This window comes from Euprymna scolopes, chromosome 15 (assembly GCF_053919585.1).
Source record: "Euprymna scolopes isolate OS-2025 chromosome 15, ASM5391958v1, whole genome shotgun sequence".
NCBI classification, from domain to species: Eukaryota; Metazoa; Mollusca; class Cephalopoda; order Sepiida; family Sepiolidae; genus Euprymna; species Euprymna scolopes.
Genome location: NC_136496.1, coordinates 97,802,392 through 97,828,600, shown reverse-complemented (window position 1 = coordinate 97,828,600; position 26,209 = coordinate 97,802,392). Strand labels below are relative to the sequence as shown.

The window sequence follows — 26,209 nt, the reverse complement described above, 5'->3', positions numbered from 1 at the left end:
TTTTGTTGCAAGTGAAAATATATCTATAATAGTCAAATATGTTCTCCGAGAAACCATCAAAGCAATATTTTATTTTAAATCTCTTCAGTTGCATGTAATATTAAAGCATGTATCTCTGAAAGCCCTCCAAATCAATCTAACTTTTACATATTTTATTTTCAGGTCATTATATGGCAGCACGTTTCCTGAATAGGAGTCTTGTTTCTCCGGAAATCACATTGAAGAACACAACATGCGTCCGGTTCTATTATTATATTTGTGGTGACTCAATTTTCCGAGTCTACGAAAACCAAATACTGCGAATGCAGATAAAGTCCAACAACATTGACAAATGGCAAATGGCTCAGTTGCAGTTGAGTGCAGGAAAGATAACACTACGTTTCATGCAAATTACTGCGGTGTTTAGCGCTTCGTTAGCCATTGATAGCATATCAGCTATTCCAGGTGCTTGTCCGAAAATTGGTAAGTCCACAATTACTTCGTCTCTGTTCAGATATTGGTCAGTTTATATCAATTTCTATTGTTATTAATTGATATCTTCACCATTTAGGATCATTATCTTGAAATTGGTCAACTCTTGTCTAAAATGTGGCCACATTTTTTCTGCCTGCAAATTAGCCAGGCTGCTCGGTGTTCTCAAATCCGTGAATCACCCATTTTACAAACTTGGGTTAAGCAATTCGTTATTTCTCATTTTTTCCTCAAGTTGCTGGATTTATAATACGTAGTCAGTATGTGGAATCACGACGAAATATGCCTCGGCAAATATTCTGTATAATCTGTTTATCCACACATATGATGTCAAAACATCGTCGACCATTGAGCATAATTTTGTTCTCAAGCATATAGTGAAGCTCTTTGTAGTATGCATATGTGTTAGGATTTCCATCCATCCATCCAAAGCGGCCGTAGCTGATACTGAACTCACTACACAAGTTTGTAGTGTAATTCAAATCTTGTCGGTAGCTGAATACTTGCTTCTTCGCCAGGGCTATCAAGGGTATTTTTTTATTGTGACGCCATCACTGGACGGGTGCCTACCACGGCTTAAGAGAATCTCATCTACCCTCAAGAGAAGGATAGACCGCGCCAGTTTCTCAACCTGGTATTTTACCTTGCGGTACATAGAGCGCCTCGCCTTTCCAAATGGTCATCCACCTGGTACTGGCCAGGCTCGACGTTGCTTAACTTCGATGATCTGGCGAGAATCGGTGTGCCAATGTGATTGTACCGTAGGAGTTGGTTGGATAGATTTTTTTCAATGTTGTTCACTTGAACTATGGTTTAAATATAATTTAATTCTGATGAAAAATGTCACGCTCAAGCAAAAACCTTGTATAAGAAAAATATAAATGGAATTTCAAAGTTTAGCATTCCGAAGAAAGAAGCTATTAGAATGTATAATATATTCCAGCTTCTATGTATCCATACATTAAATTGATGAAATTTAATAGCTAGTCGGGTTAGTAAAGAATATTTCCGGTTAGTGCCACAACAGTAAAATATACACGTTTGTAGAGCGGTATATTTATTCAGCTCTGAAGATTCCTTAGTAAATAGTTCAATATAATCTGCTGGCAAAATATCGGGCACTTGATAAGACTTAGTTTTCAAGCATATGATGAAGCTCTCTGAGGTATGCACATTGGATAGGATTCTGAGTTATTTAATAGTATGCCCTTAAATATTGTACACATTGTTTTCGTTGTTTTTGTAATTTAAATATTTGTTGCGAGACATGACACGACATGAGAATAGATTGCTTTTTATCATCGCATAAAATACATTAGTCCATTCATAGCTCTTGATTTTCGTCATGTTGAATGTATAACTATGTTTATGTAGGCCAGTCTCGTTCAAAACTTAACGTTACTGAAAAAGATAGCATTTTAATGTTCATTCTTTTATTCAACTTTTTTTTTAACAGAGAAAGAAAATAATTGATATTGATTAAAAAAAAAAAAGAAAGAGTATGATTGTGCACATTTATTTTTATGGGCAAAGAGGATGAAAATTGCTGGCTCTCGTCTTGGACAGGCTCCATATTTTGACAAGCTTCTGGATTTGACCTTTACTCCTGATCTGAAATGGAACACATACATCAAATCCGTGGCCAAAGCTGCTTGAAAAATGGTGAGATCATTATACCGCTCAAGTAAATATCTCACTGTTAATGTAATTCTCAACCTATATGAGAGCCAAATTCGTTCAAAGATGGAGTACTGTTGCCACATCTGGACAAGAGCTGCTAGAATCTTATCCTGCCTTGACAGAGTTCAAAATAGACTTCTTAGTCGAGTGGGGTGCCTTTTTCTCTTTGTTGCAACCGCTTTCCTGTCTCTGCTTTATGGTTATTTTCATGGCAAGTGCTCATCTGAGCTCCAATCTATGGTTCTCCTTGCCTGACTTTCACGAAAAACACTCGTCTATCTGAAACCACTATCAATAATTCACCCCACTCTTTACCTGTGCCTAAATCTAAGCGTAGATTCCATAAACAAAGCTTCTTTGTTAGTGCAACCCTAATTTCTTAAGTTACCGAGCACATCATAAAAACATTTAAGTAGGTCTAAAAGGATTTCTCATAACTTTAAAGTTATTGGTGTTACTACTGCTGCTATTGTTATTGCTATTGTTGTTATAATAATAATAATAATAATAATAATAATAATAATAATAATAATAAAAAACGTGATAATTATTATATGAGGATACATATGGTTACGTAAGAATTCGAATTCTATTTAAGTCTACGCGTGAGAGTGGGATAGAACAATTTTTTTGTTAATGTTTTTTTTACTACAATTATTATGCTATTATTGTTATTATAATAATAATGATAAAACGTGATAATCATTATATGAGCATACATACGAATTGAAGGCTACTTAAGAATTCGCTGTTGCTACTACTTCTACTGCTGCTAATGCTATTATTATTATTATTATTATTATTATTATTATAGTTTTCTTTCCTAACATGGCTTACCAACACAGTTTTGCGAGTTTAGATTCCGGGTCATTACACAGCAACAATGCCATGGCTTGTGTTTTATTCTTTTAGGGGGTGCACATTTTTTTAAATCCGTTCGGCATAATTTTTAAACGTCAACTGAGGTGTTTTAAAATTTTCTTTTTCTTAAGAGTACCGACCACTTCCCAAAATCAAAACGAAATTAAATCAGTGTAGAAGTATTTCTGCTTTATTGAAATGGTTTCGAGATTGATTAAAATATTTATTCATAAACATTTTAATTCATTATTTTTCTCTTATTGGAGGGCTCATGCACATTTTGGGCCGTTATGCCATTTTAAAAATGTTAACTGACGGATACGTTTCATTATGATTATTACAACAATAGCAATAACAATAGCAGTAGAAGTAACACTAATAACTTTAATGTTATGAGAAATCCTTTTAGACTGACGTAAATGTTAACTGACGTGTTTTTTAATATTTATTTTCATTTGTGAAAACCTAAATTCTTCACTTACTGATTAATTCATAAAATAGAATGAAAAAAAATAACTCAATCTACGATAATGCGCTAGATAATTATAATTTAATCTGTTTTAGAGAGGGAGTTCTGTTAACGAATCTGTTCTGGCTTTATGTTATCTTTCAACACCGTTACACATGTCCTGGTAGTTATTAATAAAATAAATTGCTTACTATTCCACCAAGCAATAAGAGTGCTGTATTTCTGCTGTGTTTAAAAGAATGAGTGATATTTGAACATATAATAATATATATTTATTGTCGATGACGATGATGGATGTTTTGTTCCCAGTGGAGAGGGGCACGGGAACTCGACGGGTTGATTCTTCTCGGAACCAAATCACCAACCAACTCCGATATTCATTTCGGGTTGTTACTATATAAACATTTGCCCCCCCCTCCTTGGGGCGTAATTTTCGCTCTAACCATATTCCAGGGGCATTTTATTCAGCCATTGTCGTTTCACTGAATTAATCTAACTTTGGTTGGACTTGATTACCCATGTTTATATCTTTTGCCGAAAATGGCATTTCAAGTATTCAACACTTAACTTATCGTTTTGACAATCGATCATGTTTGCTGACTTTTCTCAAGTAGATGTCTGGTGTCAGGTTCAAATAAATTGCAGGGACACTATGTAGGAAATTGAGCAGCAAGATGTCTGTTTACATTACACTTGAACATTTGCATGACAATACAGCCGGGAAAACAGAAAATTGGAAGGAATTCCAAAGTCTAGCAGTTCTGGGGTAAACCAATTACAGTAGAAGGTTTTCTTATATCTGGGGATCTCTACTGTGTAGGGGTGGGGTTTTGCAGCTTATCGGGTTTGTCAGAGGTATTTACTTCGAGGGGGTACAAGGGCTTGTAGTTAAAATACTTGTAAAACAGACAGAGGTATGCAACATTTCGTCGAGGAGACAGAGGTTGAAGTCTAGCTGATAGTTCGGGATATGTCCAGGAGTGGAAGACTAGTAACAGATGCGCCAGCCCAAATGTAGTAAATTATTGTAATCCGATAATTACTTTATGTGGCTTCTTACATATTGTGACCAGGCGCACCTGTTGTCAAAATGATTTCTCGGTAACACGGCCTGCGTATTAAACAGATAAGTAGCTTTACTAGTTAATAATCAAATAATCGGTATTATTTACATACTGAGTACTTTTAATTTCGTTAATTGCATATTCCGGATTTTGAATTGAAGTTTAATATCAAATATCATTGAGGGTATTGCCGCGGCTGCTTCGAGGAAGGTGACTCTCTACCGTGCTAGAAAGTTACTTACGCCTGAAAGTATCCTGTACGTCTACAAGACTACCATTCGACCATGAATGGAGTATTGCTGTCACATTTGGGCTGGCGCACTGTGCCTTGTTTGGGGTGAAAATGCAGTAAACAATAAATGAATAAATAAATAAATAAATAGTTATTGAACTATAGAACAATGCGACAAAATGGTTATGGCATAATCTGGCAATTTTATGTGAAACAATTTTATGTGAATAATATAACAAATGAGTCCATTTAAGGAAACAGAAAGGATACTAAAAAGACCTCTCGGTTTGTTTCAATAAAAAGCAGGGCCATATTGACAGCTGGTTTGGCTGCCTCATACCCAGCATTACAATCTTCAAAGAAATAAAATAAAAAAGTATAACATAATGGTAATATATAGGGCTATGACAACAGCCTATTCTTTTAATTGTTTTGACTCTCAAGTGTATATCGGACAAAGTTAGACACAGTTAATCAACCAGGAACCACATCACTCTATATAAAAGCATATAAGATATCAACGGATACAAACTCGAGAGTTAAAACAATTAAAAGAATATACTGTTGTCCTTGCCCTAATATTAAAATAACGAACAATTCTTTAAGAAAAATAACAAAATAATTTTATGAAAATAAAATGACACAAATTTTGTTATAATAAAAAGACTAGAGTTATAACAAAATACAAATAATCTTATAGTGAGATAACGAACAATTTACTACGAAAAATAACATATTTTATGAAAATAAAATATTTTTGTTATTTTATTACAATAAAATAAGTAGAAACAATTACAATAAAAACTAATTGATACGATTGATATAACAAACAGTTTTATGGCAATCAAATAATCAATTTCATGAAAATATAATAACGAATACGTTTATAAGAATCATGAAACCACGAATGAACATAAAATACCGACTTATTTTATCGGATTCAAATAAAGAATAAATTTATATGAATAAAACAACTAACAAGTTTATGAATATAAAATTACAAACACTTTTATCGGAATAAAATAACGAATAAATTTTGATTCCTCCGTCCAGTCTCGAAAGACAAAGGATACCCTCTGTAGGGTCAGCTGCGCGTGTAATTGTGTGGCAAGGGTTGCACAATCTCAAACCACACCTGTCCTGAATCGGCACTGCTTGAGTCCAATGGCGAGGAAAAGATCAGGACGACTGGAAACAATGCCGATATACGCAGAGAACACATACAGCACATGCAAGTTCCAAATGGTCACCCATCTGGTACTGGCCAAGCTCATCGTTGCTTAACTACGGTGATCTGACAGGAACCGGTGAGTCAAACGTGATTATGCCGTATAGAACAAATTTATGAGAATAATATATCTATCACTTTTATGGAAATAATATCAGTAACCATTTTATTGAAGTGAAAGACCATTTTTTATGAAAACAAAATAAAAACATTTTTATTACGATAAAATGGCGAACATTTCATATTAATAACATAAAAACAACCTCATGAGGATAAACAACGATAATTATATGACTATAAAACAGCGAACAAATTTAGGAGAATAAAATAGTAAAAAAAATTAGAATGAAATCACGAATAATTTGAGATTGATAAAATAACGATCAGTTTTGCCACAATAAAGGGAACAAATATTTCATACGAATAGAACAGTGAACAATTTTCTGCGAATGGAACAACAAACATTATTATGATAATAAATGACTAGAACTGTTAACTGATTAAAATAACGAACCATTTTGTGGTTGACAAAAAAGAATAAAGCATTAGAATAAAATAACAAACAGCATTATGGAAGAAAAAAATAACAAACAATTTTATGGTGATAAAACAACTAATATTTTATGAAAATAAAATTACATTCGTTTATATATTTTAGATTGTCCTGATAAGTGGAGACGCTGTCCTACCATTGATATCTGTGTTCCTTACTTCAGAATCTGTGATGGCGAAATAGACTGTCCTAATGGCGAAGATGAAAATAATTGCAGTAAGTTTGCATTTAAACTGAATATTCTCTATTTTTTAGCATAAGTGTGTGTGTGTGTGTGTGTGTGTGTGTGTGTGTGTGTGTGTGTGTGTGTGCGTGTGCGTGTGTGTGTGTGTGTGATAAATATTACGAATTTATTTTTTATCGGGATTTGCTGCTATACTATAATTTAAATTTGCCGGTGAAAATAAAAATCTCTTTCTTGCAAGAAATATTTTGAGTAGGATAAATTGTATCTGACAAAAAAAATAAATCTGGTTAAAATCTGTTATGTAAAGTACATCAACGTTCAACGAATAATAAGTCACGATGCCAGTACTTATCAGTCAAATGCCAGTACTTATCAGTCAAATGCCAGTACTTATCAGTCAAATGCCAGTACTTATCAGTCAAATGCCAGTACTTATCAGTCAAATGCCAGTACTTATCAGTCAAATGCCAGTACTTATCAGTCAAATGCCAGTACTTATCAGTCAAATGCCAGTACTTATCAGTCAAATGCCAGTACTATCTAGGTTTTGCCTTTGCATGATGATAATCGGCATTTCCATGCGGAATTAACTTTGATAATAAATTGTTGTTTTCGAGTTACTTAACATTGGATATTTTTGCGTGATGTCTATTGTGGTTGCGGTGAATTTTGCATCTTCTTGGGGGCGTTCTTACTTATTAGCGTTTTTCCTTATTCTGAAGATAGTCTAGCGTTTAAAAATAGTTTGTTTGTTTTTTAAATTATAATAAACACTGCCTTTAAAGAGCTATAAAATAAACTATAATAAACTTTGTGCCCTTTGATTTTAAAAATGATTACAATACACAGATACACAGGCCCAAACTAGACAAACACACGCGCGCGCGCACGCACCTATATATATTACACTGAATATGAGCTGGTGGTATTTGCAAGTTGAGGTTAATATTTATAGCTAACTCATTGGGAGTTTTCTATATGATCTAATTTCAAAATAAAGGGTGGAACGATAAAATTATCGCCCCAGAAAAGACATGATTTCATTCCGTTTGATGAAAACCGAATTTCTTTTTTTTTTTTCTTGTTGACCAGTTGTGTACAAATTCCAAGAGCGAAAGGAGCCTTCTATCATGTCTGAAAATGACACAATCTTCAACGAGCGATATATGAGATGCGCTGTTGTACAACTCATGCTCTCTACCGGTTCAAGTTATGATAACAGGACCATTGCCAGTACTCTTAAAATGATTGCCACGAATAACAGGGACGGGCCCAGGGTGATTTAAACAAAGTTTCCGGACACGGTTATGGGCTTTGGTGTGTTTTCAAATGAAGGATAGATCTTTCCACCTCACATCTTCGAAGTCGACTTGAAAGTCAACATCAAAATGTACCTGGATGTGCTGAAGAGTGTGGTAATCCCCTGGTGCAATCAGGTGGCCGCTAGAAGACGCTGGGTGTGGCAGCAGGACTCGGCGTCGGCTCACAAGTTCAAAGAGACCCACGCTTGGCTTCAGAAGTGCTACGACGTTCTACCCTTCTCTAACTGCCGCCTCCTCTTCCCCCGATCTGAACCCGCTTGACTAATTCGTTTGATCATACGTCGAGAACATCACCAACATGACCACCCACAACACAAAAGCCAGCCTGATCGCCGCCATCCGCCAAGTATTCGTCCAGCTCCCACCAGTGGTTTTGGAAAGCACATGCTCCCAATTCCCGACTGGTATCGAGGCGGTGATTGAGGCTAAAGGCAGCTAGATTGAATAGATGTCAGCTCTACTACATAATCAAGTTACCTGAATTGATTCTTTCAATAAAAGTTTTAAACTAAAGCTGTAGTGTTGTATTATGACGACAATTTTATTGTTTCACTCTATATATATTCATGCATCTGTATATGTGTGTGTATCTATCTGATTTTCTCTAATAAATATATATACATACTTATCAAAAATGTTTGTTACAGCGTCTAATAGCACAGTACGACTAATTAACGGACAGAACATAAACCAGGGTCAAGTGGAGTACCGAGTGAATGGAACGTGGAACAAAGTATGCTACAAAACAGAGGCTAACCCGTCATCGAAGGCTAATGCAAGAGTGGCGTGTCGACAATTAGGCTACAGGTAAGTTTGCATTGTACGTTTTGCATAACAAAAAACACACACACGCACAAACACACGCATACTGACTATAATGCTCACTCACATATATGACAACACATATAAACACACATGTACGGATCCACATAGATAAATGCTCACGCTCACACACAGATATACGTGTACACTCGCACACATATCTAACACTTGGATATTATATACGTTGTTTATATCTTCATCTTTTATATTCTGTCTGTATTATGTCATTAATAAAATAAAATATCTTATGCAATTCACAACGAATGCGATAATAATGTTAGAAACAACACTATATCGAATATAATTCGGTGGGGAATTCGATGGCTTTGATTCGGCTTGATTTATAACAAAATCGTTGGGTTTTCGTTCGCGTCGAACGTACATGAACACTAAAGACAACGTTTTACGACACGCCATTCATTACAGTGCCATGTTAGAAATTTAGACAAAACGTTTCTTAAATTAAGACTTTACGAACAATACAAAACTAGTACATGAATGTTTACCTCGCCTTACAATAGGAATGGGGTGATCAAAAGCTGATACATACATATAAGGAGCGAGACAGACAGGCAGACAGACAGGCATGAGTATAAAATACACAATATATATAATTATAAAACTCAAATTACCTTATAACAGGTGTTGTAACCCAACATCCGGTTTACGACTCCTGCTTGCGCAGGCGTACATAAACAAATAATCAATGCGACAATAAAACGTATTATTTTACTGTGTACGTTTTCAGCGTCCCAATTTTTTGTTTGTTTGGTTTTTTTTTTTGTTGTTGTTGGTGTTGTTTTTTCGCGTTTAAATTATCTAAATAAACAATTGTAAATACTTTCTGCAATTTTTACGTCGTTCATTTCCGTATTACGTTTAAGGTATTTTAACGCAATTTTCTTACAAATAGATCTATCTTAACCCAATGACAACCATAAGAGCATTTTACAACGGCGATTTACCCATCGCCTTCATTTTGTTTTTAATTTATTCTCCATTTTTAATACACCTTTCTTAAAAAACATTCATACATTTTCTTCTACCAATATAAATAAATAACCCCGAAAATATGTGTTTTTTAATTTGCGTTACAAATAAATAATCAACGCAACAATAAAACGTATTGTTTTACTGTATACGTTTTCAGCGTCCCAATTGTTTTTTCTTTCGAGTTTAAATTAAAAGATATATCAAACTTTGAATTGAACTTAAAGTATTATGGTATCTGTTCAGTGCACATTTATGGCAAACCACTTATAATTCAATGGCTGTAAGTTTTGTTGTTTTTTTTAAATAAGTAATTATAAACAGAACGACTCATAGAAATATATCTATATCCTTTTTTTATTTTAATATGCTTTCATAGAAATGTTTCTGTTATGCCACAAAAAACTATTTTCTTTACGTCACAAGTGTCACGCTCATACACACATACATACATACATACATACATACATACATACATACATACATACATATGTTTGCGTGTGCTTATTAGAAGCTTGGCAAGGACACCGGGTAGACAAAAGAAGCAGACACTATATATACAAATGTAGGCGAATTTGGGCATATTTTATTGGTTTGAAAATATAGGTTCTTTTTTCACCAATTGTCATAAAATTTTAACCATAGAAAAGTATTATGAGCTTTAAAAAGCAGTACATTTTCATGTAGTTTCGTCCCATAGAATCAAAGATATGAGCATTTCAATATTCAATTTGGCTACGAGTATATATATATCTATATATATATATATAGAGAGAGAGAGAGAGAGAGGGAGAAAGAGAGAGAGAAAGAGAGAGAGATACCACTTTTCGGGGCGATTTTATAAGTTCGAAATCTCGGCGATTATTGATCAGGATTTAACAAACGAAAGTTCGTTGGAAAGCTAATGACCTGAATTGTGAAGTGGGTTATGTGATATTTGTCCTTAAGGTTGTACATTATTGTTTAAACAAATGGGGGATCACTTTTCTATACTAATTTAACGTATGTCCACCTTGGCTATAAAGTGGGTGTTTATTTTACGTTGAATTAATATATAAAAGTGATCCCCTATTTCTAAATACTAAACTGTAGTCATATCATTGAAATTATTCGTTTCCTGAGATTTAAACTGTTGTTTTCGTTTTCAGCACCATTGAAAACCTATAAATGGACAAGAAAGATACTGAACTTTTACCAATATTTCAGTTCTATTCATCATTTTTTTCTAGTTTTGCATATGAATTACAAAATATCTGATATTTTCCCTTAAGCCTCTGGCCTTGATGTAAGGGAGACTAAGACTTTCTGCCATCGTTTTAAATGATCTGAAATAACAGCAAGGGGAAACTTGATTAGAAAAATTTATCATATGTTATATCTCCTCTCTTTGGTGTTCATATATAAAGTAAATTTCACAGTGTATAAAAATTATTTGATACTGAAGATGTTCATAATCGTAACCCATTTCCAAAAGACGGGAGGTATAACATATGAGAAATATTTGGAATTAAGTCTTCTCTTGCTGTTATTTCAGATCATTTGAAACCATAGCTGCAAGTTTTAGTCTCCCCTCCATCAAGGTCAGAGGTTTGAGGGAAATATATATATGCTTGTATATATGCATCTATCTTCATCTATATTTACACATACGTGTATATATATATATATATCTTCTATAATATAAAGCTGAACGTCTGTGTGTGTGTGTGTGTGTGTGTGTGTGTGTGTGTGTGTGTGTGTGTGTCTGGTCACAAATAGGCTTCTATATGGTTGACTATTATAGAAAACTGATTACATATAATGATAGAAGATGTATCGAGACACTGGAATGGGTATGTTTGATCTAGCATAATGATGATTCATTAAAATTGTGGGGTCTGCGCACACGCCTGGTCCACAAAGTATGGAAATAAAAAATTTTAAAATAAAAAAAAACGTTTACAAGTGTTTTTGATATAGATATACATAATAATACTTTGATAAGTATATTTTGACTTAAATAGGGATGGTATAATAAAATTGTGGGGTCTGCGTTCGCGCCTGGCCTCCATAGAATGGAAATAGGCACAAACTTTAATAAAGACTAAATCTATCTATCTGCGTAAGTATACTTTGATAATTATGTTTCAGTTCATATCTATCTGCGTAAGTATACTTTGATAATTATGTTTCAGTTTGAAGAAATATGGTATAATAAAATTATGGGGTGTTCGTTCGCGCCTGACCGCCATAAAATGGAAATATGTCACAAAGTTTAACAAGGTTTTTTAATATAGATCCACAGAATATTGTGATAAGTGTTTCAGTGTGAAAAGGTATGGTATAATAAATTATGGAGTTTATCTATTTTATTTTTATTTTCATCATATTTTGCTTTAGTTTTGGTACCCCCAAATTCGAAGCTATCTCTTTACAACCCTTCCTTTTCATAACCTATCATACTTTCATAAATCAGAGTTCATTTTCTGTGGGCTGTTTTTGAACTCGGTCAACAACGGGGACTTTTGCTAGTATATATATATATATATACTCAGTTTTAAAGCATTGTTGAAGTAAATACTAAATACAGAGACATAAAATTTTATGTAGATACATGAAATTATATATACATTTGTCTACTCCAAACAAAGCCGTTATAAAAGACTACTTAATCTAGACCAGATTTATAGGTGTCAGCAATAACATATTTTCGTTATGTTAAATATTTACATATACGGTAAAGGAAACAGGCAGCAACAAGGGAATTCTAAATGTAAATTGTTCGTAGAATGAAGTCATTACAATTGAAAATTTCCCGACATCTAGAACCCTCTGCATAATATGGTATTGATTTTGACGCTAACTAGATGTGATGGGATGATGTACTTTGAGTGGGGTACATCTTCAAATGAATTTAGCAGAGAACATTACGTAAAAGTACTTGTACAACAAACACGAGAATGCAACAATCCATGATTTAATGAGAATTTCGGAACAAAATAATTTTACACGTGTTTTCGGGAAAGCCTGAAGTAAAACATTTTCGCATCTCTGCTCTTGTTAGTGATGATCTTTCCATGTTTCTATTTTGGATTCAATTTCATAAAATCATTCTTTATTTGTTAATATATATATATATATATATATATATATATATATATATATATATATATATATATATATATATATATATATATATAAAGAAGTGGAGCCACCAACAGGTCGTCAGAGCACATTCCACTACATAAAAGAAACATTAAAATAGCTTACCTAAACCAACTCCTTTCACCAAATATCTGACGAATGCGTTAAAATCGCTCAAACTTATACTGCAATAATAATTGAAAACACGAAAATGAAAATATTAAATAATAAACGAAGTATATAAAAGAATAAGTGTCGCTGTCTCCATTTTTTTCATGTGCATTTTTCTCTCGTTAGAATTACTATATATATGCGCAGACATGCAAGAAAAGAATAGACACTCATAGAAACTGTTTATTTCAATAAACATATAATTCATAGAAAATCAAAAATTAATGGTCACAAATTTAATAAATAATACTTCTTTATATTCTCTTTGTGTTTTTAATGCTAGGGCCCTTTTAGGTATGGCATTGAACAGTTTACGAATATCATCTTGAAGAATTCCTTGCCATATTTAACGAAAAAATGCTAAAAGTTCAAGCTTAGAAGATAGCTTCCTTTTCTTTTTGTTAATGTTCCAGTCTAATATACCCCATAGATTTTCAGTTGGGTTCATATGCGGGGACTAACTTGGCCATGGAAGTTTATTAATCCCATGTTGGCTCAATCAATGTTGTGTCACCCGCACAGAGTAACAAGGAGCCCCGTCTTCCATAAATAGGGAGATGATTTGGTTCATTTTAACATTTGAGAATATTGGTAGCAGCTCTTCATGTAATATTAAAACATATTTATCAGAATTGATTTTTCCCTCGCAATTCACCAGATCTGAATGACCATCACTCCAAATTGCACCTGATAACATAACCCCATATTTCAGCGTTAGCTGAAATCTTTTTAAGTCAAACTCTTGCTAAGGGAACCTCCATATCCATACACTTTCACTATCGAAGAATAATGCAAATCGTGACTCATCAGAGAAAATGGCATTGGTCCAAAAGATCATCGGTCTCTCCACCATCTCAAAAGCCCAATCGTTTCTACGCTGGATATTGGTAGGACGAAGAAGATGTACCCTTCGCACAGCTCTATCATAGTAGCCCAGCTTGTGAAGATACCTGACAGCTGTTCTGGTACTGACACCAACTTGTTTTGCGATGTCAGAGAATTGGCAACGAATTCCACTTTAGCATTTCTTTTCACAAGACGCAAGATTCTTTTCAGAAGGCCAGGGGCGACCTAGGTGAGGTTCTGTGCACTGTTTGTCCTCTCTTATGAATTTTACGATCATTCAATGAATAGTAGAAAGCGGTATTGAAAAATGTCCTGCTATTTTGCGTTGACTAAGCCGCCTTCATGTTGACGCACGATTCGTCCTCGCAGAAATTCTAACAGGCCTGGTGCTCCTTTTGTTCGTGGCATGCTTCAATGTTGTAGGATGCATATTTAATATTAAGTTATTTCAGCATATTCTTTACACATATTTATCTTAGGAAAAATATTTATCTATTCTTTTCTGTCATGTCTTTGACATAACACGTATATATATATATATATATATATATATATATATATATATATATATATATATATATATAACTACTTCATTTACTCACATAAAATTAATATACGAAAGTATAGATTTATGCGTAAACTTTAAGTATTTACTTCAAAAGTGCTCAATACGTAGGTAGATATAGTTAGTAATTTATGAAATATATATGGCGATTAAGCTACACTGAATATTCGGCGTTTCATCCACTCTAGGATTCGTCAGGCTTATATATATATATATATATATATATATATATATATATATATATATATATATATATATATATATATATTTAAATAAAGGGATAGTCACCAACAATGTGTATTTTTTACCATTATTGTATTATTCCGTGTCTTGATTTTTCATTGAGAATTATGTTTAGATCATTGTAATAATGTTTTTAAATCATTGAAATCGTTTTTAACGCGTTTCAGCCGTTCTGTGAAGCGTCCTCTTCAGAAATTATTTTCAAAATGTGTTGGAGATGTAAAAATAGCATTTTCGTAGTTCATTTGAAGTGTTTCCAAGAGGTGGAAACGTGCAAGTGTCTACTATTTATTGGAATGTTCAATTTTTATTACTCTTTTATTGGGCTGTGGTCACTCCTATGTTGTGTTTCTCTCTCACACTCTCTCTCTCTCTCTCTCTCTCTCTCTTCTTGTGTTTTTTCTTTTCCTTTAGGGTAGGGTGTGTGTGTGTGTGTTTTCTTTTATTGGTTTGAAAATGTGTGTACTGTTTTATAGTATTATGAGGTTATTTGCTTCCCTAGGAAGGTGACTATGATCCAAAGTCGTTGCTAATGTGTATGTGTGAAGAGGGAGGGGGAGAACCAGCACTTCTGAAATAAGGGTATCAGAAAACACGCTATGTGATATACGTATATCTGTACGTGATTTTGCCAAGCTAATCAAAAACCTTGATTCGAGTAAAGCAACCGGCCCTGATGATATTCCAATTATAGTACTCAAAAAACTTCAACCTGAACTAGCGCCCATACTTACAAAACTGTTTAAACGTTGTTTTAAGGATAATAGTTTCCCATCTCCCTGGAAAATCTCATCAGTATGCCCTGTATTTAAGAATTCAGGTGATCGCTCATCCCCCTCTCAGTACAGGCCAATAAGTCTCCTGTGCGTCATGAGTAAGTTGCTGGAATCTGTGTTAAATACAGAAGTAATCAACCATCTCAACAAAAATAACCTTCTTAGTGACACTCAATATGGTTTCCGTTCTGCTAGATCTACAGCAGATGTGCTTACAGTTATATCGCATAGGATTAGCAAATCTCTCGACGGTGGCAATCTTTCTAGGGCAATAGCTCTTGACATATCTAAAGCCTTTGATAGGGTATGGCATAAAGGTTTACTTCATAAGATCGCTAGCTATGGTATAGCTGGAAAAGTCTTCTCAATTATTAAATCATTTCTTTCTGATAGGTTCATAAGAGTAGTAGTTGAGGGGCAAAAATCAGAAGCTCACAGTATTAATGCCGGTGTCCCTCAGGGATCCATCCTGGGCCCAACTCTTTTCCTGATCTACATTAATGATCTTCCAAATCATATCCTTACATCATTTGTAGACATTTATGCTGACGACACTACCATTTATGGTAGCACATCTAAGACAGTAAACGACCAAGTTCTCTCCAATTCTCTCTCCTCTGATCTTGAGCACGTAGTACAATGGGGAAAGGAGTGGCTGGTTACTTTTAATGCATCTAAAACCAAGCTTCTCTCTTTACATCATCAACATTCTAATCCACATTTGTCATCAATTGAAATGAATGGCTCTCGTCTTCAGGGGGCCTCAAGTTTTGACAAGCTTCTGGGCTTGACCATTACTCCTGATCTTAAATGGAACACGCATCTATCTATATAAGAGCCAGGTACGTCCAAGGATGGAATATTGTTGCCACATCTGGGCAGGAGCTGCTAGAAAGGACTTGTCCTGCCTTGATAGAGTTCAAAATAGACTTCGTAGCCTCGTAGGAGATGTCATTTTCTCCTCCTTATTATACTATGGTTCTAGGTGTTTCCTAGTGTTGTTGGTTTCGAGGTTAAGTAAGGTTGGTATTCAGTGTGTTGTATTAGAGACAGGGGTGTTATGTCTGTGTGTGGTTGTATACGCGCACGCGTGTGTGTGTTTTAATGTGTCGGTTCTGATTTATGTGTGGGTGTGTATATGTATATGTATGTGCATGCGAGTGTGCCTTGCATTTCATGTTTTTGTGTGTTGATATTAGGCTCTGTTTAGTTCAGGAGTGAATCTTGTGATGAAGTTTTTTTCCTGTGTAAGTAAATAAAAATAATTGTTTGTTTGGAAGATTGCCATTATTTTGAAGCTATTTCCACTGCATGTGTGTACATGTTTTGAAACATAGAGGTGTCTGTTATCTGCAATTTTGATGTCGCTCTTATGTAAGGCCACTCTATTGCTGAAATTTTTGGTGGCGCCTATGTAGGATTTGTTGCATGCTGTGCATCTTAGTGCATATACTACATTTCTGGAGGTGCAATTTAGATCCTTTTTTATTTTGAATGCTTGTGTTGAGTTTTTGAATGTGTATGTGTTTCCTTCTATTATTATGTCACATACTCCACATCGCGTTTTGTTGCATTTGGTAACCCTTTTGTAGTGTGTGGAACGAGTTTTGAGGAAGTTAGGATGTGTTTTAAGATTTTCGGTTAGCGTTTGCTTTTTATTATTTTTGCTGTTTTAAGTATGTTGTTTACTTTATCGTTCTGATTGAGGAGGATAAGGTTTTTTGTTATCTGTGTAAATAGTTCTGGTTGTTTGTGTTGTGTGTAGAGACGTATGCTAAAATTTGTTCTTTGTTGTGCTCTTTTGGGATTATTAGTTAGTCTATTGAACTTTTTTCAGCCAGTTCAATATCTTTCTGTATTAGTGGTAGTGGATATCCTCTTTTCCGCAGTATTATTTGTAGTTCATTCAGTCTAGTCGAACGGAGGTGTCTGTCTGTTACTATGGTGTAGACTCTACGTGCTAGGGAGTAGGGTATTGATTTTAGACAGTTTTTAGGATGGTGGCTTTTGAAGTGGAGGTATTGTTGAGTGTCTGTGGGTTTGTGGTAGATGTCTGTGATTATGTTGTTGTTTTTGATTGTTACTAGGATGTCTAGGAAAGGTAGTTCTGTGGGGCTTTGTTCTAGTGTGAAGTTTATTTTTGGGTGTAGATTTTGTAGCAAAGTGTGGAGTTCTCTGATATCCCCCATGTGGTACTCCAGAGGATAAAGCAGTCGTCTAGGTATCTTTTCCAAGATTTTATGAAGAGTGTTTTTATATTGTGCCCGTACTTTTGCTCTATCCTTTCATAAAGGGTCTCTTCTAAGAAGGCGAGTGTAAGGGTGGCATATGTCGGTGCCATTTTAGTACGCATTGCTGTGCCTACTATTTTGATGTAGTTGTCATTATTGAATTGGAAGGAGTTGTTATTGAGGATTATATCAATGCTATCAATCACGAATTGTTTATTGAATCTGGGGTGTAAAGTCTGTGTATGTTTGTCAATCCAATATGCGATAACTTCTTTTCCTATGTTGTGTGGGATATTGCTATATAGGCTGCTAACATCGAATGTGGCTAGTATTGTCCCATCGTCTACTGTTTGTGGTAGGGAGCTAAGGAAGTGTGTGTCATCTCTTACAAAAGTTCTGACTAGATTGAAGGGCTGTAATAGTATATCGATTAGGTTGCTAAGTCTTCTTGTTGGGTATGATGGTCCTGCTACCATGGGTCTGAATGTGAGGTCGTTGGGGTTTGGGGTGCTTATGTACTCCGACTTTTGTATGTTAATGGCATGTCTTACCTGGTTAGATTTGTGTATTTTGGGTAGCCCATAGAAGATGTTTGTTTTTTGTTGTGAAGTTTGTAAGGAAGTCTTTTTCTTTAGTTAATGTACTATTGTATGTTGTGCAGAGTTTTGTTATTTTAGGTATGGTTGTGTGGTTTATGTTAGAGCTAATTGGTTTGTAATACTTTTCGTTCCCTAATGATTCTAAAATGTTGGATTTATAGAAGTTCTTATTCATTATAACCACTGCACTACCTTTGTCTGCTTCCTTTATAACTAAGTTGTTATTGTGTCGGATTTTTTTAAGTGCTTGATTTCGTTTTCGTGTTAGATTACTGGTGGGTTTTTCTCTTTGTTGAGGGTTGAGGTTCCAGAGCCTTTTAAAGAAAGTATTTAGTTCTTCTGTGTTGTTATGTTTGTTGGGGAAGTATGTTGATTTGTTTTTCACTAGAGAGTCGTCTGTTGTGTTATCACTGTCATTAAGTATATCTATGAGTCTAAATTTGCGTTCAAATTCTTTAAGGTATTTCTTTAACTCTGCTATGTTACTTTTGAGAGTTGGACAGAATTTTAGGCCTAGTTTTACTACTTTAATTTAGTCCTTTGTAAGTGTCTCTGTAGATAGGCTGATGACTTTGTGTTTTTTGTTGTATAGTCTGGTGTTGTTATTTTGTGAGGGATTCCTAAAAAATGATTGTGAGGGTCGTTAGTTTCGTTGATCACGTTGGAAGGTTGGTTGTGTCGTTTTGTAGGGATGTATTGGTTATGATGGTACCTGGGTTATTTGGATTGGTTTTGTTTGTGTGGGGGGTATTTTGGGGGGCAGTTTTTTACTGTGGGGTACTGGGGGTGTTGTAAGGACTGTTTTGTGTTGGGTGGTATCTATAGGGGTGGTTTAGTTCCATTGGGTTGTTTCGATAGGGATTATTAAGTAGGGGGATTCGTTAGTGGTTTGTGTGGGTGGGGTGGGGTAAGAGATAGTGGGTTCTTGACTGAGTTAGGTGACGTGGTTGGTAGTAACTATTTTCGTATTGTTGTGGGAGGTTGTATCTTTTAGTATTGTCATGTGGTAGTGGGTTGTCGGTTGTTGATATATTGTTTTTGGAGCATTATATATATATAAATATATATATATATATATATATATATATATATATATATATATATATATATATATAAATGTAATTCTTGGTTCGTTCGAAATCATTAAACTTTAAATCTACAAGTGGGTTTTTGTTATATTTTGCATGAATAATTGCATCTAACCCAACTGTGTTTGTAAATACTAAAAAGTAAAACATAATATCACATTAAAAAAAATTTTTTCGTTTATTTTCTGTTCCGATTTAACCCGAAGCGATAAAACAGAAATATTCCGGTTTATCACCTCAGTGAAATCGGAACTGAAAATAAACGAAAAAAAATTTTTTCATGTGGTATCACCTCAGCTCAAATCGGAACCGAAAATAAACGAAAAAAGTTTTTTTAATGTGTTAATATTTTTTACTTTTTAATATTTAAAAACACAGTTAAAACTCCGGTTTCTATTGAATCCCCGGAACTAAAGTTTGACGGGGACCTTGTGATGTGTCATCGTTTCCGAGGACAAACAAACAAAAAATTGTGGCGCAAATTTTGAGTTAACTCTCTTACTCTTCGTCTTTTTCTGTCAGATCTTCATGTGCTCTATATACACCAAAGACACTACGAGAGAGTAGTTAATTCTCCCAGATGAAACAAAAAAATAATAAATCTCCTTATCTCTCCGCTACACATTCTACAAGAAGTGATTACACAAAGATAAACATTTAATTTCGCTTTTCTCTTCGAATTTTACACACACACAAAAAAACATTTACCCAGTCAAAAAGGATTTCTTTCTTTCCAATGGACACTAAAAAAAACTTATGAGTGTAACACACAAAAAAATGGTAAATATATTTACACTTCCTTTTCGTGCCAAGTCTGAATATTTATTTTTATAAAAATTATTTTAAGGGAGCTGTCCGTCATTTCGTCTGGCGATTCGGCAATTCGCTTACATACTCGCAAAAAAAGCATACACAAAACAGTTTGTTTCACTTTTTCTAAACTATAAAAAAAATAACCTCCTCATGTTAAAAACGGCTTGCGGATTAAACAAACCCCAAACCTCGAAAATTGTTCTTAACATGTGGATGTTGGGAGGAGGGGGGCATTATTCCGAGGGCCACTTTTAACGAATTTGCTATTATTTATTGCAAAAATAGCTTACAATTTATTTGACAAAAAAAAATTCCAAATACAAATGAACGACGGTAGGTTTTGGGGGGTTTTGTGCTTTTTTTTTATTGATGTTTTGTTTCTACATATATAATTTTACTTTGCAATTTCTTTCGCATACCTTTGTTAGTATTACATCTGGTAAATATTCAGATACGTTACAGCAGAACACCGACCACTCTAAATATAAGAATATAACATGAAAATGTTTAGTGCTTATGTTTTTGTAAACCGCATTAAAAACTACGTAAGACAATTGGATGACCAAATGTTGAAATAATGATTCTTTTTTTCATAATCTGGTTAATTAGTGTCCAATCAATAATAATCCAGTGGAAAAATTTCAAAAGACCTATCAGTATAGAAATTACGCAGGGAGTGATGGTTGTACAACTCCGCCCTTTTTTGTTTATTAAATTGTTAGGTGAAAGTACAGATAACCCGGTCGGTTTCCATTGTGTGGAAACTCTACCTCCCGAAAAAAAAAAGGTACTCTGGATAGTAACAAAAATAAAATTTGCCTCGGTCTCGAAGGATTTCTCCTGTGCTGATCGAGGAAAAAACGGTGAAGTGTAGTTTACCCTCTGTTTCTCCCCCATCTCTCTCTCTCTCTCTCTCTCTTCCTCTTAATATCTCTCTCCATTCATCTCTCTTTCAATCTATCGCCCTCTCCATGTCTCTTTGAGCCCCTTTCTTTCTCTAACTCCTCCTTTCTCCTCTTCTTTCCTTTTCTGTCTAGCTCCCTCTCTGTTTCTAACTCTTTCTTCTCAATCCCTCTATCTCTCTCTCTATCTCTATTTCTCTCTCACTTTCTCTTTTCTATCTATATATCTTCCTCTCTATCTGTTCATCTCTAATCCCTCATCCTATTTTAGTCTCCTAAATTAATTACAGTAAATTAGGCATTGTCAAAACATGGATAAATCCTATTTTAGTCACCTAATTTACTTACTGTGAGATTAGAAGTTATCTGGAAATTACTGCTACCTTGAATAGCACCAGGAGTAACTGGTAAAACATTCGGTGACAAAATGGCATAGCCTTAGCCCTTGCTGCAAGCAGAATACCTGCGACCTTGCTACCGAGTAGAACTACTTATTCTACTTTAAAACCACTATTAAACATTCAATTTTTCAAAAATCTCATGTTCAGCATCTCCAAAACACCCAGTATGGGGAAAAATATTGCAAAAAAATGTAAACTTATCGATGAATGCATAATGGCACGCAAAAAATCACTTGAAGCTCTTGGTCGGTCCTTGCAAGCTTAGCATGGTAATGTCAGAACATTTGGGATTCAGTAATATTGCTTGCAGGAGATTTCATTTAAATGTTACCTGCAATTCCTACATAAACACCAGCAGATGAAATAAATGCTTACCTCAAATATTCTACTTTTGGGTGCTATGTGAAGACATTAAACTTAACTCAAAATATGCGTATCCAGTTGCAGACTGCTCGATCCACGCATAATTTTTTATGGGAAATTGGATACGTAAAGGTGCTAGCTAATCCGAGTTAAATTCTTTGACTCTTAGCTTCTGTAATTTTATAACATCAAAAGAAGAGTTGGTTAAAAAGGGGTTTCCAGATATTCAACTTATACAAATTCCACTTAGGTGAGTGAATCAGCTATTCTTGAAGATCAATACAAAGACATCCATAAACTTAACGCTATTATTCAACGTAAGATTCCAAGTGAGGTAGTAACATACAAATCCATCGACACTGTTGTGGAAGCAGATAAAGTGGTTAATTATCCAACAGCTAGATTTGCCAGGGAAGCCACCGCATTTACTGCAACTGAAATTGGCGTACTAATTATCATGTTGTGAAATATAAACCATTCCAAGCTTGGTAATGGCACATGGCTTGCAGTAAAAAAATTAACACACAATATCATAGAAAGAACAATCTTAACATAAGCTTTCACGGGTGAATATATCTCTATTCCACGCATTCCTATGATTCCAACAGATACACCATTACACTTTGGGAAATTGCACTTTCCAATTTCATTGTCGTTTGCAATAACCATCAACAAAGCTCAGGGAACAATGTTTACAATTGTGTGGCTTACAGCTACACACTGACTGTTTTGTCACGTGGGCAATTTATGTTACGTATTCAAGAGTCACCAAACCAGAAAATTTCTATATCAGCTAAGAAAATGGAACAACAAAACCTGTGTACTCATACTAAATGTGAAATTAAACCTATAAGAAACATGCATTTTCTCATTTTTGAACTTTTTCCATTGCGCCAATTTGAGCCAGAGCAACGCGTGGCAGGGTACAGCTAGTATGTATATATATATATATATATATATATATATATATATATATATATATATATTCAACTTATACGAATTCCACTTGGGTGAGTGAATCAGCTATTTTATAAATTACTAACTAGCTCTACCTACGTATTGAGCACTTTTGAAGTAAATACTTAAAGTTTACGCATAAATCTATACTTTCGTATATTAATTTTATGTGATTAAATAAAGTAGTTATATATATATATATATATATATATATATATATATATATATATATATATATATATATATATATATATATATATATATATAAGTATGTATATATTCAACCAATATATTTTGAATTTTCAGTGGTAGTGCAAAGGATACATTTCGGACTTTCGAAGAAGAAAACGTAATCACCAACATTAAAAATATCGATTGCACAGGAAATGAAACATCACTTTCCCAATGTTCTCTTACATATTGTAAAGGATGTTACTGCGGCCATTTCTTCAGAGTGGACTGTTCCAACCATCGTAAGTAGTAAATGCTATTTTTTGTATGTTTTATGCCGTTATGAGAGACTATTAATTTGAACCTTCTAACCTTACAAAATCGAGGGAGTTTTCAAAGGAAAAGAAAAAGAAAAACGTATATATTCAAAAAATAAAAAGATAGCGTTGTGGTATATCTACACCGGGGAATGCATATTAGAGACTGATCCTGCCTAATGCTAATAAACACTCCCCATGCTTACAAAAGGAAAGACGTTTTAAACGAACTTCAATGGTCTCCAAGATTTCTAGGTTATATATCGAGCATGAGTCAGGATAGTAAATGAGTTAATATTGAAATTCGTTACTCAAATAGGATTTTAATGAAATAGTCTGTAATAAAAGACTAATACGTATTATTTAGAACATCCGTTTAACGAGACGTTTCATTTCTAATTTAATACGTATGTGTTGTTATTATTATTATTATTATTATTGTTATTATTATTATTATTATTATCATCATCATCATCATCATCATTATTATTGGGGATAAAACGTCTTTTTGGAGAGATGCTTATAGAAGCTTGTAGAGAATACATCACGCACATTCAAAGCAAAATAGCAATTTGCAACTATTGCGCTGATTTGTTTGACGAATTTCTCACTTGCTGCATATAACGAATATAAATCGGACGTTTATCCATCATATTTGGTTTTATTTTTGGAGAAAAAATGGTTATTTTCCTTTTGATGCTTGACCTACTCACACTAAGAGTGTACCCACTATTGGGCAAAGTAATTGTAATGGTTCTTTTTTTTTTCGTCCAATATTGATGCGTTAAAATTCAACTCGTGTTTAACTTTTGTTTGCTCGACAACTAACTCATATGCATATAATATTTTTCAACAAATATTAATAGTCTTACCTACAGACTCTAGGGTTTCATGCTTATGCAATCATCAATTCATGGAGTGGTAATACTGCGGCTCAAGTTAGCAAAGCAAACCTTGGCTTTGCAGGCTAGTCTTTTTCCTCTCGTCCACCGGGTATTAGCCTTTAAATAAAAGGGAAAGTATCTGCTTAAGAAGCCGTGTAAGCGAGCTGTTATAATCAACAATTACGTAAGTATTCAACAAACAGAAACTGGAATAGGACCGACCACTACCCTAGACGAGTTCGTAATTAATGGATACTCAAATTTAACAGCTAAATCTGACCCCCAAGATCGCCATGGGCACGGAATATGTGCCTACATTAAGGATGGCTTCCCGTGTGGCAGGGATATCTCTAGAGAAGATCCTAATTTACCCTATATGTGCTTCAGGGTTGCACTTGCTAACACCACTGCATTTATATTTGCCCTCTATAGGCCCCACAACAGCGGAGTTACTATCTTTAAGAGCATATCTGAGAAAATTGACCACATACTGTCTTCACATCCCTCGGCTAACATCCACATATGTGGTGATTTCAACGTCCATAACATGGAATGGCTGACCCATTCAAATAAGACAGACGATGAGGGAAGGTTTTGTCATGATTTTGCCATTGCTTATGACCTCACTCAGATTGTTCGCGAACCCACCCGTGTGCCCGATACACCCGGTCAATATGCAAGCCTCTTAGACCTTTTTCTCTCAACTTCCCCTGAGCTATGTTCATGTTCCGTTCATTCTCCTCTAGGATCCTCCGACCACTCCGTCGTATCAGTTAAGATAAAAACGAAATGTAAGAAGCCCCCAGACGTACCCCTCCACCGTACTGTATACCGATACTCTATGGCTGACTGGGATAGCTTCCGTACATTCATATCTGATTTACCTCTGCACTCCATGTTTAAAAAGGATGTGTCCTCTATAGTATCAGATCTGACCGAATGGTTAATTGTAGGCATAGACCAATTCATACCATCTAAAAAATTTCAACAAAAACCTAACAGCCAGCCATGGTTCTCCCCAGAATGTGCTGCTGCTATCGCGCACAGAAATCACTTTTTCCATAGCTACCAACGTAATAGATGCACTGAAACTAAAGCTGCTTTCAGGTCTGCCAGCAACCACTGTAAAAGAGTAATAAAAAATGCAAGAGAGCTATATGCCCAGTCTGTTAAATCCAAGTTAGCTGATCAGCGGCTTGGTTCCCACCAGTTTTGGCAAATAACAAATAGGATCCTGAACAGAAGTGTGCGTTCTATACCAACCATTATCAATGGACCAGAGGTCATCTCGTCAGCGTCAGACAAGGCCAAACTATGTGCAAAGAACTTTGCAGCTAATTCTACCCTATGCGACGAAGGCCATCAACTCCCCATATTTCCTCCTATAACACAGAACAAGCTAGGTAACATACAAATATCCGTGCAGGAGGTCGCCAAACTAATAAAGAACCTAGATTCCAGTAAAGCAACTGGCCCTGATGGCATCCCAATTATAGTGTTAAAAAAGCTTCAACCAGAACTTGCTCCCATACTTACGAAACTATTTAAGCGCTGCCTTAAGGAGAAGTGCTTTCCGACTCCCTGGAAGACCTCTTCAGTTTGCCCTATATTTAAGAATTCAGGTGATAAGTCATCTCCCTCTCAATACAGACCTATAAGTCTCCTGTGTGTTATGAGTAAGTTGCTGGAATCCATATTAAATAGAGAAATAGTCGACCACCTCAGCAGGAATAACCTTCTTAGTGACACACAATATGGTTTCCGCTCTGCAAGATCCACCGCAGATGTGCTGACGGTTATATCCCACAGGATAAGTGAATCTCTTGACAAAGGCTGTCTTTCTAGGGCAATTGCTCTTGACATATCAAAGGCCTTTGACA

The 26,209-nt window shown here is 34.8% G+C and overlaps 1 protein-coding gene across 1 annotated transcript in view; it reads left to right on the top strand.

Annotated features, from left to right (window-relative positions):
- Positions 1-26,209, top strand: part of LOC145294025 (enteropeptidase-like) — a 212,099-nt gene that overhangs the window by 127,081 nt on the left and 58,809 nt on the right. Inside the window, exons 14-17 of the mRNA XM_080140992.1 lie at positions 163-462; positions 6,664-6,774; positions 8,715-8,874; positions 23,264-23,430. Coding sequence (XP_079997118.1) covers positions 163-462; positions 6,664-6,774; positions 8,715-8,874; positions 23,264-23,430 — 738 coding nt within the window. The remainder of the gene's footprint in view (positions 1-162; positions 463-6,663; positions 6,775-8,714; positions 8,875-23,263; positions 23,431-26,209) is intronic.